Raw genomic sequence first — 20,489 nt, forward strand, 5'->3', positions numbered from 1 at the left:
CAACGCTCTCCATCCACCACTGAGTTGGCCAACTGCATTTAGTTTCCAGCTGTGCCCGTGGCGCAGTCGCGAGGGACGCAAAGCTACACGAGACGGCTTTGTCCTCCAAACCTGGGCCCATTATGAGGTGCGCAACTTGCCCCTCAACACCAAACGGTACACGAAAGCAAGCGCTGACTACCTTAGATAACCGGCTTGAGTGCCTTATAGTGGCTTCTGTTTGCTTTCCTGTCCAAGCGCGTCGCAGCTGGCTGATCACATCACACTTAAGGGCCAGATGCCCTCACAAACATTTCTCGCTGGGACAAACGATGCGTCGACCACCCGTGAGCAACACCCTTGTTTCGAAGAAGCCGCTCTAACTTTTGGAACAAGTATAGGCTGCAGCTCCTTCTCGAACCTCTCTGAGACTTGGCCTCGTTCCTTTACAATGTCGAAGTCACGCCCGATTGAACCGCGCCCCAAGCACCAAAGTGGACGGCTTTCGCGAAACAAACATACAGACACATACACCATCAAGCTTGGTAGAGGGCTGTAAAATGCTACTGCTAGGATTCTGTGAATGGATCTGACACGCATCGCGCCAGATGGTCGTGGAAACGCTTCGCTGCACCTCAGGTCGGCAATCACGGCAACAACGAAAGCACATAGCGCCGCCTACGGAAAGCATTGGCTGACAAAACTCAGTCGATCGACTCTATGTATCTTTCAGATGCTGTTCTGGTGAAGCACAATAGATTCACAAAGGTGTGTGTATGGTGGGCAGTGGATCACGACGAGCAAGCGGTGCGCCGAAGCCTAGCCAGCATCACTTCCAGTTTCTCGGGATCAGAAGCATACTAAGACGGTGCTTCAGCATTCAAATGAGTTATCTGCCAATTTCTGAGAGACGAAACAAAAGATAATGTAAGTTGCTACCATGCATTGTGTGTTGCGTTGAAGTGACGCGACCGAGGCGGTGCAGTGGGATTGCGCCAGCCGAAGATCACATAGCGTTCTGCTCAACGGCATAAAGTACTCATCAGAGCACGAAGGAAGCAAGAGGACTCCAGAGCCTCTAATTCACATTTGTAGCGCTTATCCCCTTCATCAGACGACTTCTCCTCGCCTTTTCCTTGTCACGATCGAGGAATCTTCTCCATCCCAAGATCGCTCTCTCCTCGCCGGTTCTGCAACTTGGCTTTGAGCCACCTTACAGCCATGTGGTGGGTTGAAAACTATACTATAATGGTGGAGAAGGCTCTTTGCTGCTTTTCGGCCTCATGTACCGAAAACGATGAGCCCTGGATGGCTCACATACCCCACGTTGTCCAGCAGACGAACACGGTACGCGTTTGCACTTCGCGTTTGCACTCTGCGGTGTTTTATAACTAGCCAAGTGACAGACTTTTCCATCGTGCCGGGTACGACGCACTTATCTTGAGGAGTCAATCGATTAAGTTGTCCCAAGCTGTCTCATCACTTACCCCAAACTCTCAGCAACGCTTCGTCGGTGAGCACCCAATCTTCCATTATCAGACACACTCTCTTCGGTCTTCGCACTTCTATACCGCTTGATATAGCTTACGGAATCATACTACACAGTGAAAGCGGGTGTTGGATTCATGATGCGCCGCATACGGTTTCATCGACATTTGCCTCTTGACTCTTTCCTCCCTGAGCGTCCTTCTGCTGACTGCTCAAAGTGGGACATTGCAATACTCCGTTGGTATAGACGTCAGAAACGGGATAACCTAGCGTATACAGGCCAACAATATTTCCTGATCTAGGTACTCGGTTGCCGGCTTTGACGGTGGAAATGGTGGCACGCGGGGCCAGCGGGGAGTTCGTGGCCCTGCTCGCCGTCTTGGGTCGGGCTGGGAGTGAGGAAGCCAGCGATCCCATTGCTACCCTTGGCGTTCTCGGAGTGGGCGTTCGAGGGGAACTTGGTCCCGCCATGGCCTGCTCATGCTCACTCTCGGATCCGGCGCCTTCTTCGTCGTCCTCTCCGGATTTGGCGCGATACGCCATGGATCTGAGGAAGGCCTCCTCAGACTGTGCTGCGATGACCTGGCCCTTGCCCGTAAAGAAACGCACATCCTTGGCGATGCGGTTCGAGATCTCGACCTTGGCTTTCATGAAATTCGTGGTCCTTTCGGAGACCAAGGTTTCCACTTTCGCGCCATAGCTCTCGAGCCACTTGGTCAGGATCTTATGGCTCTGCAAAACCTCCAGGGTGCCCGCCATAACGATCACGAAGCCCTTCAGGGCGTCTTGCTCGATCACCTACCCAATCCGAATCGTGCAAGAAGCATAGTCGACCGTTCAAGCTGGTCGAGGATCCGAGTACACGTCGATGATGCGAGCCGCGGAGATCGTGTCTTCCGAAAGCACATGGACCTGGACACGAAGAACATCTAGGTAAGCCCGGAGCCATTCCTGCAATGGAATTTTCGTGACTGGTGTGCTGCAACTGCTTTCAAAGGACGTCGGCGCTCGAGTTGGCCCCTCCTTTGGAAATAGTCGCACATGGGAGAGGATTCTGGAGCTCAAAGTTGGAGTCGTTGAGTTTTCTCATCCAAACAAAATTGTCGGCCGTCGTAGAAGCTAAATCATATTGTAGGAACCTCCTGTACCAGCTAGATCTAGCATACGCATTCGCTTCCTGAAAGACACAGTCCCAAACCAAACATAGCCGCTTTCCTTTCCAAGTGCTACAGTATCTTTCTTGGGCACCACTACTGTTACGACCCAGCTCCGGATTCCCCCGTTACACTCTGTACAGACACATAGATGGAGGACGCTTCGGACATATCCTCAGGTCTCGGGCGAGACAGAGCATGGATTTACCAAGATGGAGTGGTCCCGCGAGGAAAGAGCTTAGAAGCGTCGTGGGCATGGAGTATTGTTGCTATACTTGGAGCAGTGATCTTTTCTGAAGGCCTGTATAAAATGTCTACAGAATCAACATAGCTTCCAAGTGCATGAGTGCCCATGTTCGAAAATTGCAACAGCGACATGTCTATACTGCTGGCCATATCGCTCAGCGCTGTCACTTCGAAAACGTATGGATGTGAAGGTTCCATCTGGATATAAATGTTGCGAATTGGTTTGGACATATGCATGTAGATGAATCCTTTAGCTGCCCATGATTTGCGACATTAGGCGCTCGCTCTTCTTCATCTTGTAAGGTTTCTGCTTTTTCCATGTCGCTGAGGTATAAATGTTTGCGCAGTCACTTTACTGTTCAATCACGGCTAGACGGCGCACGTTCCTGCGCTGTCCCGACACATCTGCCACACATTGTCCGCAAGGCGTGCCCAAAGCGGCGGGCAGCCAAAAAGGATTAGATTCATCAAGCCTGCCTTCCATGTGAAGTATCTAAGCGCAAGCCCCGCCGAACGAAACAAGAAGGACCCCTAAAGCCTCGGCTCCATCTCAATGCCCTCCTCGACGTCCCTGACGCGGCCGACGAAGAAGCGCAGGGGCTGGCGGCGGCGGCGGGCGGGCGCGCGGACGAAGACGCCCGGCTGGGCGGTGCGGAGGCGGCGCGGCGAGAAGACGCAGCGGCTGAAGAAGAAGTAGGCCAGTATGGCCACCGAGACGCTGGCCAGCATGGCCACGAAGACGGCCGTGTTGCCGCGCATTGTTGCGAGGAGCGGCGACGGCGCGGAGGAGGAGGAGGTGGTGGTGGTGCGGGCGGCGCGGGCGCGTGAGGGTTTGAGGTTTTGAAGTGAAGTGTCTGCGCGCGCGCGAGTGAGCTTTAGTGCGAGCTATACGGGTAGAGGATGAGAGCGTATACTTACTGTGGTTTGTGGAGAGTCGGGCGCGAGGGCGCAAGGCGGACGGGCGGCGGCTACTGCGGCGGCGGCGTCGGCGTTGATGAGGTTGTGGTTGAGGTGTAGAAGAGAGGAGGAAGAGGGAGGAAAAAGGTTTATATGTGTGGTCCAGCTGCGCTTTCGAAAGGGTCCAGCTGCCTGACGGGAAGATCTAAAACGGCACTCACCCACTGCGCACGCATATAGGAGAGGCGCGCCCGTTGCTTTCAGTCACCTAAAGAGCTTTCAGAAGGCCAGATGCTCTCCACTTCTAAGGCGTTCGCATGTTGCCGGGTCTTCATGAGTGATGTAGACAGCGCGATGCGCCGCTACTTTCCTCGCGATGCCAAGAGCATGGAAAGACGAGCATGGTTGCTGCAATAGACACATCGCAAGGGCGGGGAGGCATCACACTTCTTGCTCTACCTCCACATGGATCCGTGGAGGGCACCAGCACCAGACGGCTATCTTCCAATTGCTTTCAGGCATGTCGAACTATGGGTTTCCCGTCCATGTGGGAGCTGTGACTGCAAGGACCGGCGAGCGATGAGCGCAGCGCCACCAAATGACGCCATTGGCTGCTCAATCACCTAGCAGTGACATGGAATCCTATTTTGCTATTCCACGGCCTTCTACGTGAGTCACAAAGACCAGAAAAGCAGTCGTGGTGATGAATGAAGCAGCCGCGATGTGCCCAAGATCACACCCCCCCCTGCTTAGCGCGGTCCGTTGCCAAGGCAGTGGGCCGGGTTGGCCCCGTGCCCCTCGGATCAATCGGTCGCCGGGAAACACATAAAAACCCCCTCGCTCTTCGGCCTGGCTCCATTTCTTCTTTTCTTCTTCAGCTCTCTTTGCCTTTTGGCTTAGATCAAGTGTAGTAACTGTTCTTGCTAGTTTAATCTCTAGTACGCCCTACGGGGTACACTCACTTCTTTAGATTAGTTTTTGGAACCTGATCGGTGGCCGCTGAGCTCCGCTTATGCCACTGATCACAGTGTCGCCTGTATTGCACTGTCTCGGGCTGATGCGAACAACTTTCTTTTCGTCATTTGACTGGCCTTGCGCCGGGCTTTGAGGAAGAGCTTCATCTCCTTTGGTGTTTACTGCGCTTGCTGGCTCCTCACGCGTTGCGACACTCCATGCTACATCCGCCTGCGCGTCCCAGTCTGCGTCTGCTGCACCACGACATTCGTGACCGAGACCAGCCCTTCAACACTGCCCAGTCTCGCCCCATGACCTCACGAAGCTGCTGACGCTCCCTCTTCCAGGCTCCCGCCTTTTGCCAGACCAGCCGGCAACCACGCGCTCTTGACTGACATGCCAGCGCTTTGCAGACTAGCCCCATCCTGTCTCGATTGCAGGCCGACACCTTCCCTCCGCTCGCGCGCATCTGCGACAACACGCGCAAGCCCCTACTGCCCACGTCGCACACCGTATGCGTCCTTTTCGCTGAGAATCGCACGCCGCTTAGCTACACCGATAGCGGTCGGAGGACGCTCATGCTCCGCTCTCGCCGGCGCTCAAGTCCCGAGTGAGTCTGCTTCGATGTCAGGCGGTCGATGCCTCACACACTCTGTGACTGTGTATATCTTGTCCCAGGAGGACACGATGGAGAGGAGCGAAAACTGGGAGGCTACAACGAGAAACAACCAGAACGGCGATGGCGTTGAGAGAGCCAAGAACTGGATGGTCTGCGACGAGGCAGACCAGCGTCGCCATCTCCCGGGGCGGGTGCTAAGTCCTCGTGGTCGGGGTCCGTTGCGCTTGGTAAGTCCAGAAGGCGGTTCTCGACCTTCGTCCTTCATCCTTCCCTTGAGTGGCGTGCGTTCATATTCGTTCATACTCTTGATCGCTGTGTTGGGACTGCTTTCGCCGTCCGGTATTGCGCCCTTAGCGCTGCGCCTCCGCTAATGTCCGCGCTCCAGGAATCCCGCCTTTCATGCCCAGCATCGCAGCTCCCATCCATGCCTCTGGAGACAGGCTCGGCCCCCATACCCAGGTTCGCAATCCAAGTGACAGGCCAACAGAACAGGGGCCACGGGTCATTCAAAACGACGGTGAGTCCGTCACAGATCAATACCTTCGTGCAGACAACAGTGGATGCTGGCACCCTGGCTGCGATCCTGCAAGAGCTTCTCGAAGGTGATGCGGCGAGCATGCAAAAACTCCAGATGGCCAACGATTTGGCAAACGATATCGGCAAATGCTGGCGCGCACCTGTGAAAGATGACATAAGTGAGCGAGCGTTGCCCGCCCTGTAAGTTTGGTTGTAGAATTTGGCTAACTGCGATCCCGCCCAGTGTGCATCCAGATAAGCCCAGCCTGGGCGATCGCCCTCGCAGACGGTGATGACCTTCAAGAAGTCTTGTGCGGTGAACAGATCCGGCCCTGGATGCAAGGGCGTGGATCCCGAAGTTCTCAGGATCCGGACGACGGATCGCGCGATCGCTTTGGACTCGGCGAGAGCGTGAGGGCCAAATCGCCTGCGTTGCAATTCTTCGGTACACCTGTTGATGACGACACGGTCGTGCTGGCTATCAGTCACACGGACCGGGGAGGGTGCGGGGGAGACTTTGCCCGTTAGGTTTATCTGCTCGACCGAAGCAATGTCGATCGGGGTGGGAAGGAGAGGAACTGGGGCGACGTCACGCCAATCTATGTCTGGCAGGGGAAGCTGTCGAGCCGCTGCTTTGACGGCGGCGTCAAACTCGGGAGAAGGTCCGCTTAGCACCTCGAGTGGTGTCGTGCACTGCCTCGGCTTCGCTGGGGGATGACATGGGCTGAAAATCGATTGCACCTTGCTCATGGTCAATACTCTGCAAATGATGCTTCGTCAAACGGTCAAAAGCATATGAGATCTTCTCCTTCCTGATATGCCACTACGTTACGGCAATGCGTCTTGATTGAGAGATACGGACAAGACCAGCGTCATGTCCCCAGAAGGTGATGACTGGTGATCCAGCAGTTCCGAATCTGCATGTGTAGGAAGGTGTAAGTCACGATTTCAAGATTGAGCGACAACCATATGGCATCCATATGACCTGCTGGGAGCACTTCGTCCGAGCTGCAAGCGTAGAAATTTACCAACGAATACTTTTAGGTTCTTCATTTCATCTCTTGATCCGCGATATGTCTTTGGAAGGCGAATGCGAAGTATCCATCATCTTGTAGTGTGGTATCCTATGGGCATCAGGATTTTTTTTCGTACAATGATCAAAGGGCCTGTAACTTTCATCATGCGACTACCGCCTTGAGATATGGGTGAAGAAGTGAGAAGCCAATTGTACGCGAATATTGGATGAGGAATTATTGCTATCTCCGCGGTCTCTCTCCAAGCACTGCAGTGTCCCTTGATACAAACAATGTTAGACCTACAAATCTGTATCTTCATCATCTTGCGCGACATATAGCAGTAACCATCAACTGCAATTCAATGTGGATATACACTCTTGATGTTCATACAGCAGTCATAGCTATGAGGTTGCTTCCCAGATGACGTTTGTCTTCGTTCCCTCTTGCGAGTCTTCTCAAATAGGAGTGCTGCTACCAACCGCCGACCGACTACACTTTTATTTTTTCCATTTCCCAAGTCCCGTAGTACAAACCACCGCGTGCGAAATCAATACAGTTCGAAATCCGATACCACGTTCCCGCGTTCGACACCTTACTACAGCAACGGGCGATGAGTGGCAGGGCAGAGACATTTTCCAAGGCATTGTCGAGTTACGTGCTCCCCACGTCGACCAGGAAAAAAAAGACAACTCCCCCCTCGTGCCTCCGCACAAGAAAACGTGAAGTGAGATGAGGTCAGGATAAAGTGCGGGCCGTTCCCCGAAAAAAATCCGCCTCTGCCCGTCCAGCATTGCTCAGCCACGCACCGCCACACGTCAGCCGTCGTCACCCCTTACTTCGTTTCAGCACCTGCCACATGAAGCAGGGGAAAAAGAAAAGGCGGAGTCTTGTGGGATCACTCGATGCCCGAACTGTTTCGGTATTCTCCGTCTTAGCCTAGATGTCAAAATGAGCAAAGCAAATTGAGGGCTGTGCTGTGCTCTCTCTCTCTTACAAAGGAGAGAAGGGGCGGGGGGGGGGGAGGAAAGAAAAAAGAGTTGCGCACCCCCGCATACGTAACCCCCCTGCCGCGTCATCGTTGCCGACGCGGCATGCCTAGTTTTTGCGTGTGGAGAGGCGCCAACGGAGAGATCCAGCAATCCTTCGGCGGCTAGAATACATAGGGCGTTACAAGACTGGAGCGCACACGAAAAAAAAAAAGCAAATAGAAGGGGATCATGAGACACCACGCGACGTGGCCCCGCCTCTGCGGCGTTAAGGTGCAATGATCGGCTTCATATGATCCAGACACCCATGTCTTACATTGGGCCACTACTGGTTCGTAATAGGACGAACGGCTGGATCCGACTGGGCAAAAGAGCTTCGTGGAGACCCGCTGAGCATGACCTGAAACCGAATTCGGGCTATCTGCTAGACTAGTATTGCCGCGAATGCTGCTAACCACATCGTCTCTGCATGCAGCACAAGGTATGGACGTATACGAGAAAAAGGAGCAATCATTGGAAAGCAATAGCTTGTTTTCTCTTTCATCTTTGACAGCTATGGTATAGAACATGATTGATCCTGACTTGTCTCGTCTTTCGCATTTCGCAGAGCGCCCTTTCTGAATATGCCCATGCCCTTCAAGCTCGCATGAGACACCTTAACCGCAAACTTCCGAGTCGAGAAATTTGGGGAAGGCAAGATGCAAAAGGTAGGTCGAAGTGACCATGTGGAAACCGGAAGAAAAAACACCCCATGAGGTATCCCTGCGGATAACAACCCCTAGTACATCAAAAGAGAAGAATGCAAAAAAAAAAACACAAGAAATCTCAAAACGCCCAGAGCATCGCCCATTTCGCCAATTTCCGTCGACTCAGACAACCTAGAAAAGAATCGAGCATCTCTGTTGAAGGGGAAGCCGCTGCTAACCCAAATAATAACGGGCTATGTGCAGCTGGCCGAGGAGAATGAAGCAACTGGAGAAGCTTTTGACATGAAGAGGCCGCCACGTGAATTACCTCCTGCTCTCTGCTTTCCGAAAGCGCATGAAGCCTTCTTTGGATGATCCGATGCTTGTCGTCATTGCTAGTAATGCATGCACATGATCTGACGCTGAAGATTTTCCTCAAATCTTCCGTCTCAACGTAAACTTCGAAGCTTGGGTGGCGGCTGGCAAGGCGTCCGAGAAACGGTCTCGCTCTGTTGCAAGAATTTCATCGTCAGTGCAGGAAGAAGGCACGTTGAGCGTGTGTGGACTCACCAGCCTCGGTCTCGAAACCCAGCGTAATGTCATCGTGTTCACCCGGATACTCCGGCATGTCAAGGCATGCAAATCTTCTCTTGGCCTGCTCAACTTCATCCACAGGACCATGCTCCCTCTTCTTCTCCGGAGGCAGCCAGAACTTCGCATCAACCATCCTCAACCCGAAACGGCCCCTTTCACCCTTGCCACCCTTGCTGCCCTTGAGCTCGATCTTTTCAAAGAGATCCATGGTCTTGATTTGGAAGTTCATGGCATCCGAGTGCGAAAAGTCCTCCATGTACGCGCAGAATTGGAAAGTGTTGGCTTGTTGAAGGATCTGGAGCCGGACCGTCTGCGCCTCCCACCGCTTGTAAATGGGAACAACCATTCGCCTGCGTGAAATGGCAAGAGTCGCAGCAATGCCGTCATATCTGACTTCGAACCCGGTGACGGCTGCCTGGAACTTATGCATGGCTATGAGGATTTAGTAAGTGACATGTTCTTTAGAGATTGTGAGTACTTCTTCATTTACCTTCATGATCCTTGAAACAATAGCTTCTGATGGTAGGTGACGTCTTAATGGTCCGCAAGAAATCGGCAAGCGCATCCGGGACCTGTGCATCGGCACGCTTGGCGTCAACAGCGGCTGTAGCATCCTCTTGCGGGTAGCGGAGGAAGTGAATGTCGGGGTTGCCGCTGTTGTCGAGCCTGACGAGCATCTCGCCAGGTCCTGTTAAGGCTTATCAGTATTTGATCTCAGCTATCCGGGTAAACAAACATACCAAGGTTCAAGCGGTCAGTTATCGATCCGCAAGAATGCCTCGTGATGACACGCAAATCCTCGGAGAGAATCGTCTGCGGGACTTCGACTTCCGGGTCGTCGGGCTCCCTGTTGAGAACCTTGACGTCTGCCCACTGCATCTTCTTCACGATGTCGTGACCAGCGGCGAAAACCTCCTTCATTCCAATCTTTTCCACCAAGTATCCCTTCAGAGGCACTTGAGCGGGACAGAACTCATCCGGACCAATCGAAAGACCGTTGATGACTTGGAACAGCTGCACACGTTCTCTAGTATCATTGAAGCTCATGATAGCAGTGCACGTCTTCTTTCCGTCCTCTTTGATCCTCAGCATCATCAAGGGAACGTTGGCGTCAGCAGGGTCACTCCTAAATTCGAAGATGATAGGGCGTTTCCCAGTGTATTCATGGACAACACTACTGAGAGTCTTGCTCCTGGGGCTTGTAACGAGGAGAAGGCGATAACCACGATGGAGCTTCCGTTGTCCAGTACCCTCGTTGACCATGACAAACTTCTCGAAGATGCGGACCTTGCAGCGTTTGATCCTGTCAGGCGGGAAGGCGGAAGGGTTCTGCGGGTCCTTGTACTGGAGGTCACGCACTGTGACTTCATGGATGCATTGCTCGTCAGGACGAGTGTTCATGCTGGTCTCGACCTGGCGTGTGTAATCACAGATACCCCAGAGCATCCGGTAATCTTTCTCTTCCAGGTCAACACTCAGAGTAAAACCACGGGGCAGACGGATGTAAAGGCCGCGAGTGCTAGTCTTCCACTTGACATTTGCCCAAGTGATACCCTTCTTCGGGTCTCCTTGTACTGCACAGGTGAGAAGATCCGTTTGGCTGCAGATGCCAACCTTGACATTCCAATCATTGTGCGGGCGCATGATGGTAAGCACGGCTGGGAGGGAGATTCCGGACAGATCGTCGTCGTCTTCGGAGCTGATACCCACGTTGACGAAGATGCGGCCGTAACAGAAGTCGTCCTTGGTGTCGTTGAGGGGCATAACGGATCGAGGGTTGATCGCCTTGCTGGCATTATCAACGACGATTGATCTGCTCTTTCCTCCGAGAACTGCCTCCACGTCCGGCGTAAAGGTGGGGTAATTGACCCAAATGTCCTGATTTTGGCCTTGGATGAGGGCGTTCTCGGGCGGCATCATGTTGTTCCTGGAAACGGAGATGAGAAGACCCTTCAGGCTGCTCAGAGTAGACTCTTGGACTTCAAAAATCTCCACCATCTCTTCATCTCCAGCAGCACGTGCTGCGTCGGCTTGAGCGCCAAGCTTGCCACATTTCCTGATGCTCGGATGAGTTTCCAGCACCTCTGTCAGTATCCACCAAGTCTTGGCCAAATCGACGTGGGCCTGAGTAAGCAGCTGCTCTCCTTGCGGCTGACCGCGGGGTCGGTTCCTGATCATGACCTCTAGACCGGAGCGGCCCTTCAGAAACCACCAGATAGCAGCTCGTAGCCACGTCATTGGCCCAAAGGAGTCAATCGACTTCTTGGCTTCTGCGGTGAGCCTAAACACACCACGCATATGCTCTACGCGCTCAGCAAAGTCGTCAAGAGCAGCATCGCCGGCGGCGACAAGATCGGCGCGGTGGCCAGAGGAGGTTGCACTCCAGGCGGTGGTGCGGTCGGCGAGAACATTGGGCGAGCGCGGAGCCTGCTTAGGGATCTCGACATTAAGGGCAGGGGACCTCATTGGTGACTTGTCGCGGCTATCAAAGTCGCGTTGGGTCGGGGTGAGAGCGTCGATGGAATTGGGAGAAGATGCGTGGGGAGGCACGGGAGGAGGCACCAGGCCTGGCTGAAAGTAACCGGAAGAGGGTGGGCGAGAATGCGGAGGGCTGGTGACGAAGTCGCGCTGCGAGCTCGTAGTGTCGGTAGGGCTGGTATTAGAGTGCGTGAGAGAGGCGTGGTCGCCCGACGAAGCAGATGAGGGTCTCCGCCCAGACGTCGGATCATCAAAGGGGTTCGGCCGGGGTGGTGCCTTAGCGCCTTGATCATATGACGGCCTTCTGTATGAGGTAGAGGACATTGACCGCGGCGATCCCACTTCGAACGTGCTCGAGCTAGACATGGATGGTAACCGATCATCCTCAGGCGACGGCTCTGCGTTAGCCGTAGCTTGATGCAACGCTTGGCCCTCGTCGTTCCGCATCTGGAGTTGCACGCGGGCAGCGAGCGAATTGGGGTTTACGGGCTCAGACGACAGATAGTTGTTCAACTCTGGGCTGAAATGAAGGGAGGACCCGTCTGAGGATGTGGAAGTGACCTTTGATAGCTCGGGCAGTCGGGGTGGGTCATCATCTTCCGGAGATTCGGGCATCATCTCTGAGAGACCGGTCTGCGACCGCTTCAACGGCCCGGGCCTAAAGTCTGGCTCATCATCCGGGTTGGGATCCGCAATCGTGGCACCGGTAGCGGCACGCGGACGCTGGAACCCGCGGCTCTCGTCCTCGTCGGCCTCGGGGTCGGTGGGCTGCGCCTGAGGGGGAGGCGATTTGGGCCGGTTGAAGCGCGACTGCAGGCCGGGCGAGACTTCCCCCCAAGACGTATGAGCTCTCTTGACGTGATCAGGGCGCTCTAGGGTCCTGTGTGTGACAGTCATGGACCGACCGATGTCTGATTCGTTGAACTTCCTGCCCTCCGCCTTTGCAGCCCTCGCGGCGGCAACACGGCGCCGCGATATCTCAATTGGAGGGATTTCCGACTCGTCACCACCTTCGCCAATGACGTGGGGCGGGTCGTTGAGGAAGCCCACGGTGAGGGTCTTGGAGCGCGGCCGCGACGGGCGGGCACCCGAGCCCCGCAGCGACGAGGGCAGGGAGCTCGACAAATTGGGGTCGGGCTTGTAGTTGTTCTTGGCTTTGGACAGCAGATCTGAGGCGCCGGGCCAGCGCTGGGCGGTAGCCACGTCTATGCGAGGGGCGCCCTTCTCAGTCGAGGGCTTGAGGAAGTCCATGACCTCGGCCTCGTTCATCTTCTTCTTCTCGTGTTTGGCAACCGAATCCTCGCGCTTGAACATCTTCCACTTGCTCTGCTTGGGCACACGGCCCGTGTCCTGGACTTCGTCGGCCATGCTGGCGCGGTGGGGGCGTGGGAGGTGCGGAGGATACGCGGTGTCGACGGGTCGGCGGGGCGGCGCGGTGTAGCATGCGACAGCGGGCGGCGCAGAACGGGGCGGACGCAGGGAGAAAAGCAGGCGGGCGCTGGGTCGAGGCAGAGGGAGCGGGCCCGGACGAGATGGTCTGGCGGCGCCGTATCGCTCCTGGCGTGGTGGTGCGCGGTGTAGTTGCTCGTCCAGGGCGCCCGTTATCGTGGGCTGGCGCTGGGGCTGGCGCGCTTGGGCGTCAGGGCGGACAGGCTGCGGGCTCCGGGCCAGGGTCCCTGCTAGCGAGCCAATGTGACTGGGCGGGGCGCGCTCTCAGTCCGCGCTCACAAAAAGCTACGCCAAATACGAAGACGCAGCGGCGGCAGAGATGGCTTGGGGAGCAGCCGCGCTGCTCGCAGATTGCAATTTGGGCAGAGCCGAGCAGCGCGCAACTCTGGCCTCCTTGGCGGGCTGTGGAATGCGCGCACGTGTCACCTTGCCTCATCTCCTGGCGGCGGAGAGGTTTCACGCTGAGGAGCAACGCGCGCGCACCGCTGTGGCTCAGATAGGCTCTGGCTGGCTGCGATCGTAGGGCCTCTGGGGGTCCCCCGTCGGACCGTCTCCACTTGCCTGAAGCCAGCGCCGCCCTGCCACGCTGCCCGCCTCCCTTGACCGCGCGCCGCACCTGCGCCCACGCCCGCCCGCTGCCCGTCGTATCTGGCGCCGGGCCCGCTGCGCCGTGCCGCGAATTTCGAAGAACCAACCCCCCCGGTCGCCTGATGCTTCTCCGCGCGTGGAGGCGCGCCCGCTAGCCTGGCCTCGGCACCCCTGCTCCCGCGGGTGAACATCAGTGGCTTGTTTCAGCGCCGACGTCGCGGCTCTGCGGCGCGCCGGTCTCCCTGCCTGCCGCTGTTACACGCCTGTAAATCGTCATTAAGCATGCGTACGTCGTCCTGAGCCCTACGGCTCTCCGCTATACGAGTCGCTCTCGTCCCGCCCGGCGCCGCCAAGCTCGAGCCGCGCCCTACACGAGTTCGAGTCGCTCCAGATCCCGAATTGACTCTCGGCCTGTCCGCCGGGACGCAGCGGCGATTCGAGCGCCGTGGCCGTCTCTGGAGGATCTTCCATGCCTTCGTTGACGTGGGAATCAGGAGGCCCTCGCCGGGGGTGCCGCAGCCTGCAGCACCGCTCACAGCAGCACAAGTGGTCCGCACGGCTGGCCTAGCACCACGCTTCCTCCCGCAGCCTGCATCTGACGTCTCAATCCGAAGCCACGGCTGCTGGGGCCCTGGTCCTGCAGTCGTCTACCTCTTGCAGCCCTCTCTCCTGAGTGCTTCTCGAATGATTCAGACCGCCTTTCTGCGCCTTTCCCCAGCGTCGACCCCCGCCTCGTTGCTTGCCTTTGCGCTAGACACCGCACGCCCGCCCGTGCAATTCCCGCAGCCCTCATGACGATGTGCCCGACGGCCGTTGCAATGACGTCCTGTTGACATGTCCTTTTCGCAAGCGCGCCCAACCACTGTGCGCATCATGGCTGCTTTCGGGGGAGATCGCTCTCGTTGAAGACGAGATCGTCGCGGCCCACTGCATGCATTGTTTCTACGCGAGCCTGAGTCGGGAGCCGAGCGTCACGCGGTCCGACGGTGTCGCTGCCCTGCCCGCCAAACAATCCGTACGATCGTTCTGATCATTTTCCACACGACCGCGTTGCTCGATTGCCGGGGTGATCTGAACGCCTAAAGAGATTGCTGGTGAACAGCAATTGACCGCCGCAGCGGAAAGCGAATCAACCGCGTTCCATAATTTTCTCCACCTGGCGTGAGCTTGGCTTTCCTTTGAGTTGACGTCCAACCTGGCATGCCCAAGCACCATCTGGACAATTGTGCAGCACCCCAGCGTCCCACTTCGGCCATGCCGGACTGGTCCGCAGCGAATGCCTTCGGCTAATGCTTCAAGTCCTGCGGCACGCCCCGCTCGTCACCGGGTCCCGTTTGCGGTCCGCGAAGATTCATGGCTGGGCCTCATAGGCGACGCCGAAGGGATTCGCCGTTCGGCATTTTTACGCAGCCAAAACTCACGTCTCTGTAGGGAGAAACGCGGGTGCTATTTTTAAACACGCCCTATGCCCGCCCGGCGCTATTGTCCTTGGCTTGGCAGTAACAGAATACGTGATGATACCTACCGCATTGTGTAACATGAGGCGGTGCTCACGCTCCCACGGGAGCATTAAGGGGCTTGAGCCACACGACAAGCTTCTTTCGAAGCCGAAAGGATGCACCAGCCTCGGTATAGGGCTGCATGTGAGGCGCACTGGCGCTGTGGCTGCAAGAAACAAGTGTCGGCCCTCGGCAGCCGGGATACGAGTTCGGAATGTGGCGCGGCCCTTCTAACCACAACTGCACACCTTTCTTCTGCTACCTCCTATTCCAATGGCTCCCTTTGCCGTAGAAGCCGCAAGTTGATACCGTGCGAGAGGACCACTGCTCGATGGCTATTCTAAGCTGTTGCGGTCAAGCCGAGCATTGGCGCAACCATGACAAGGCTGATACGCCACTGTGGGAAGGAGGTAGGAGGTAGAAAATTTATTACTATACCCCATGCATGTCTTGGGCTCGAGGTTGAATCTCTTCCTTTAGGAGACTATGTCTCAGCATTTTGTTGTGATAGTCGGCAAGATGAGTTGAGGCTCAAGATTTGGTGTTCCTGACATTTCGGGACTAGCGCGCGGAATAACAGATTCCGCGAGCGCCGGCCCACCCGAGCAAGGCACAGGCGAAGCGAAACTTTCGATATCGCTGTGAGACGACGCCGACGACGACAATATACCCTTTCACCCTACCCCTCGACCACCTCCGAACAATCCGCAAAAATGGGCAAGAGAGGGTACGTCATCCTCCTTCACCGAGAAACGCCGTCGCGACGGCCAGCGTAACGACTTTGGAGGAAGAGGATGCCCGGAGAATCGCGCGATCAGCTACGGAGGACATGAGTTGCTGACGTTAAATCTGTAGACGCGCTGCCACGGGCAACAAGCTCAAGATGACCCTCGGTCTTCCTGTGTACGTTCAAGTCTTGCAACGATACCCCAAGCCATGAGATTCCCCCAGACCCGCCCGAAAACAAACCGCATACGCACGCGCATCACGCCCGCAACAAATGGAAACAAACCGAGCGAAAAACTGACTTGCGTTACAGCGGTGCCGTCATGAACTGCTGCGACAACTCCGGCGCCAGGAACCTGTACATCATCTCGGTCAAGGGCACTGGTGCGCGCCTGAACCGTCTGCCCGCTGGTGGTGTCGGTGACATGGTCATGGCGACCGTCAAGAAGGGAAAGCCCGAGCTGAGGAAGAAGGTCATGCCCGCCGTCATCGTCCGCCAGTCGAAGCCCTGGAAGAGGGGTGACGGCATTTTCCTCTACTTCGAGGACAACGCCGGTGTGGTACGTGCACGTCCCGGATCCTGAACTGGGAAGGAGAGGCGAAAGATTTTGGGAGCATGTGGAACTCGGGAAGAATGGACAATTGCTGACGCGATTTGGTACAGATCGTCAACCCCAAGGGTGAGATGAAGGGCTCCGCCATCACCGGCCCCGTCGGTAAGGAGGCTGCTGAGCTCTGGCCCGTAAGTTTTCCCTTCGCACCCTCGGCGAGAAAGCGTCAGCGATGCGGATCCGACTGACATCGTGCACAGCGTATTGCCAGCAACTCTGGTGTCGTCATGTAAAGCGTTTCCTGCTTGGGGTCTTATTTATCGGTTTTCACGTGGGGAAAAAGGGTGGCGTGCATTTGGTCGCCCGGGTTCATACCATAAGACTACTTGATAGTAGTGAAATGCAAAAAACGAAACATGAACACCACAACTTTTGACCAGGTTTAGTGCGTGCCATAAATTCGCCATCAGTTGCATTATTGCCGGGACAGCTAGAGCAATAGCGAATTCCCAAATTGGAAAGCCTGCATCTCCCGAGGCTACTTAGATAGCTACTCGGGACCAACAAGTTGCAGACGGAGCGACTCTGTTTCAGCCCAAAGGGCTGTCGGGATAAGCGTGTTGTGGGGATGTCGGGTGCGGAGACGACTGAGGAAGCGAAATAGGGCTCGACCTGAACCGAAATGACAGACAATCTATTGTCCTAACCCCCGGCGCGCTCAGTCTCCAGTCAACTCTGCAACACATATGCTTAGCGAATAGTTTGATTGGCACTGTGATAGGGCCTGCATGTCGCCTTGCGGGCACGATACGATACAATCACCTTGAATTTCGGTTCTCGGAAGGAAGCACCTACCAACTACCCAGGAATCTCCCACCAAGCTGCTTATGACGCCCTGTATACGTATTATCTACCCACATATTGTCGAGTAATCTCACGACATTGAAGGAGGGTTTGTATATAGTTTGTCTCGCCAACTAGAGCAGGCAGTAAATGTCTCCCACTCGAGGAAACCACTTCATCCTCGCATCCTTCATCCCTCATTGCGTTTATGTCGCTTCTTTTTACTATGCATAATGATAAAGGATTGAAACACATTTCTTGAAACCAACATGAACCACACCTCCAAGGCGGGAAGGTCCGATCTCCCGAGCGGACAATAGCACAATCTTCTTTAGATTGCATATCAAATACTCCAACAACTAGCATTTGCCCCTACACCAATGTGACAAGAGATTGCCAAACAGCAAGAACGAGACAGAAAGTTCATCGCGAACATTCGCGGCGGGGGACACGGTCTAAAGTGCATCAAACGCGTCGCCTTGCTTCTATTCCCTCGCTCCTGTTCTCTCTTGCCGTCCCATCTCCATCAAGAGGCTGCCATCGTGCTCGAAAGATCACTTTATCATAAACAGAGCATACCGAAAACTGAAGATAAAAAAAGCCGTCAATCACAGACATTATATACACCCAAAAGACCATAGTCAACGAAGCTAACTGAATGCAATTGTTCCCCCTTGACCTCATATCTTTTATGCTGTCCCACGCCACCTGGTCCCCAGGAAAGAAAAAGGGAGAAACGGAGGGAAAGAAAAAAAAGGAAACAGCATTCATAACCAATAGTGAAAAAAAAGAAGCTCATTCATTCTGACTTAAGTTTTTTTTCCTCATGTGTCGGCCATCAAAGCTGGATTCACAATCAGCATGCCTGTGCACTGGCTAGACCAGCACACCCTCCATTAAGCTCCTCAACCCAACAAGTCGTCCAACCCACTGCTCCCCGTCTTCTGACCCTGCGCCGGAGTGCCGGCTGCAGGCGCGGCCGGGGACGCGCCGGCCGGCGCACCCCACAGGCCACTGCTCGTTTTTTGCTTTGCCAGATCCGCCATCGTGACCTTGGGCCCCGTCTGGGCGGGCTTCTTCGAGCCCATGCCGGAGAGCAGGTCGGAAAAGGCGTCGCCGCCGGCGGGCTTCTTGGCGCCGAAGCCGCCGCCGGTGCCGGTGGGCGACAGGACGCCTGGTGCGGGACCCTTGTTGAGGCTTCCGCCGGTCTGTTGGGCCGAGAGCGTCATCCCGCCGGCCGGCACGGAGGTGAAGTAGTTGGGCTGGTTGGGGGTGTAGCCCATGGGCTGCTGCTGCTGCGGAGGCGGCGGGGAGAAGGCGGAGGAAGTGGCAGCCGGCGTCTGGCGCGCAGAAGAAATGCTGCCCGTGGGCGAGTGGATGGACGAGAACAGGTCGTTGATGTTGGACGCTTGGGCACCCGAACGCGGCTGCGGTGCGGCGAACTGCGTTGGCTGGGCAGCAGGTGCTGCTGGCGCGGGGGCGAGGACGCCGAAGCCGCCGGCTGTGGGAGCGGGAGCTGATGCGACTGGAGCGGCGACTGGAGCCGGAGTGGCAGACTGGAAGTCGTCGAAATCGTCATCGTCTGCTGTACCGCCGGATTGCATGGCGCCGAAGTCGTCAGCGGCGGAGCTTGTGGCAGGAGCCTTGCCATTGGAAGTTGACGGAGTGGGTTCGGGGTCGTCGAAGGAGAAGAGGTCGACTTCGGGTTGTTTGGGTTTGGGAGGCTCCTCCTTCTTCTTGCTGGCGGCACCACCGCTGGTCTCCCGTCTGACACCAGCTCTTTGGTCGGCCTGCCGCCTGCCAGGAGCTGCAACTGCGCCTTCGTCGTACTCGTCATACTCGTCAAACCTGTCTCGCCTGCTGTTGCCCGAGCCATGGTAGCTGCTGTCTGCCTCGCCGCCGAAGCCACCACCGTCGCCGTAGACACCTCCGCTAAAGCCGCCATAGCCGCCGCCGCCATTAAAGCCACCACCGCTCTCACTGCCAAAGCCGCTATAGCGGTTGTTGGAGGAGAAACCAAGACCGGCACCACCCTCGACACCAGTATACTTGTTGCGAGTAGCCCGGGCCTTCTTGCGCTCTGAACGGATGCGCTCCACATCACTGAGCAGCTCGCCCAGTTCCTTTGCTCGGTTGCGCACGTTGATACCCTGGTCCTTGCCGTTCATGTCGATGTAATGGAACTGGCGCAGCATCTTGAGGAGCGAGAGGTGGGATCGTGCGTCGTCGATGACACGCTCGGAGCCATTCTTGACCAAGAACTCAAGGAGTTGGAGGGCCTGTCTTCCCGTCAGCACGTTGCGCCTAGCATGTGGGGTGATTGGGTCGGAGGGGCGCACCTTGTAGATTTGCCGCCACTCCTCCGCGGACTTCTCGGTGAAACGCTTGTAAATCATGGGCATGATCTCGTTGAGCAGCTGGCTGATGCATGGTTTAGCATGCGCGGAGAAAGGTAGGGCGTTGCGGAGGGACTGACTAGTTGTACGTGCCATTCGCGATCTCCTGCATCAGAGACGAAGATGCTCCCCTGGAGAGTGAGATCAGCAACGGTGTCGACGCGAGGGTGCGAGAAGGCTGCTCACCAGGGCTCATTGTTAGTGGCCTCGCGCACCTTCGACTCCATCTCGGTATAGTTCATGACGGCTGTGCTGGTGGTCAGCCATGTCCGCTACCCTTGCGCGCTGGCGTCCGGACAGATGTCGCATACCATTTTGGACCTTGCGCACGCCGGCCTTGATGTCGTAGAGCGTGAGGTTGCTCACTTTGTCCTTGAGGTTGTCGAAATCCATCTTGGGCGCGGGCTCAGTGGCGACTGGCGAGCTCTGCGGAGGCGGTGGTGTTGAGGAAGGGTAGTTTATAGCGTTCGGTGGTGCTTTCCCCGGGGCGGGAGATGGCCTTGGCAGGTAGTTCCAGGGTTGGAGTCGCCCGAAGCTCGCCGGAGAAGTCGAACGGTCTCGAGCACGCCCACGTAGCGTCAGACGGCGGTGGAACGTCCAGATGCTCTCAGCAGCTGCGCAGACCAAGAGGCCAGACAACTTGCCCTTCGGTCTTTGGGGGGTTCTGTGAGGCGCGCTCTCCAAGTGGCCTCTTCATGCGCCCAGTGACGCTCAACCGGGGCTTGGATGCCCGACCGCCGTTCCCGGTACCGCACCCTGGCCGCGCCCGGACGGCACGGGAGTCTCGACTCTGCACGTGATGTCTCGTTCGACTGCCCGAGCAG

At 56.2% G+C, this 20,489-nt stretch overlaps 4 protein-coding genes across 4 annotated transcripts; 1 reads left to right on the forward strand and 3 right to left on the reverse strand.

Annotated features, from left to right (window-relative positions):
* Positions 1 to 1,602: 1,602 nt before the first annotated feature.
* Positions 1,603 to 2,226, reverse strand: BKCO1_10000147 (uncharacterized protein; the record flags this gene model as incomplete). Its single annotated transcript, XM_020269330.1, has 1 exon — positions 1,603 to 2,226. The coding sequence occupies one exon, from the start codon at positions 2,224 to 2,226 to the stop codon at positions 1,603 to 1,605; it is 624 nt and encodes a 207-aa protein (XP_020132901.1).
* Positions 2,227 to 8,976: 6,750 nt separating this feature from the next.
* Positions 8,977 to 12,981, reverse strand: BKCO1_10000148 (uncharacterized protein; the record flags this gene model as incomplete). The annotated part of the gene is made up of 4 exons (XM_020269331.1): positions 8,977 to 9,050; positions 9,112 to 9,567; positions 9,626 to 9,823; positions 9,876 to 12,981. 4 exons carry the CDS (start codon positions 12,979 to 12,981, stop codon positions 8,977 to 8,979), a joined length of 3,834 nt encoding a protein of 1,277 aa, XP_020132904.1.
* Positions 12,982 to 15,862: 2,881 nt separating this feature from the next.
* Positions 15,863 to 16,719, forward strand: BKCO1_10000149 (60s ribosomal protein l23; the record flags this gene model as incomplete). The annotated part of the gene is made up of 5 exons (XM_020269332.1): positions 15,863 to 15,876; positions 16,005 to 16,052; positions 16,189 to 16,435; positions 16,540 to 16,617; positions 16,687 to 16,719. The coding sequence occupies 5 exons, from the start codon at positions 15,863 to 15,865 to the stop codon at positions 16,717 to 16,719; spliced, it is 420 nt and encodes a 139-aa protein (XP_020132905.1).
* A 1,455-nt stretch (positions 16,720 to 18,174) lies between these two features.
* BKCO1_10000150 (golgi to endosome transporter) lies at positions 18,175 to 20,058 on the reverse strand (the record flags this gene model as incomplete). The annotated part of the gene is made up of 5 exons (XM_020269334.1): positions 18,175 to 19,548; positions 19,609 to 19,690; positions 19,746 to 19,796; positions 19,852 to 19,912; positions 19,977 to 20,058. 5 exons carry the CDS (start codon positions 20,056 to 20,058, stop codon positions 18,175 to 18,177), a joined length of 1,650 nt encoding a protein of 549 aa, XP_020132978.1.
* Between the last annotated feature and the right edge of the window lie 431 nt (positions 20,059 to 20,489).

Source organism: Diplodia corticola (genome assembly GCF_001883845.1).
Source record: "Diplodia corticola strain CBS 112549 chromosome Unknown scaffold10, whole genome shotgun sequence".
In the NCBI taxonomy this organism is placed as follows: domain Eukaryota; kingdom Fungi; phylum Ascomycota; class Dothideomycetes; order Botryosphaeriales; family Botryosphaeriaceae; genus Diplodia; species Diplodia corticola.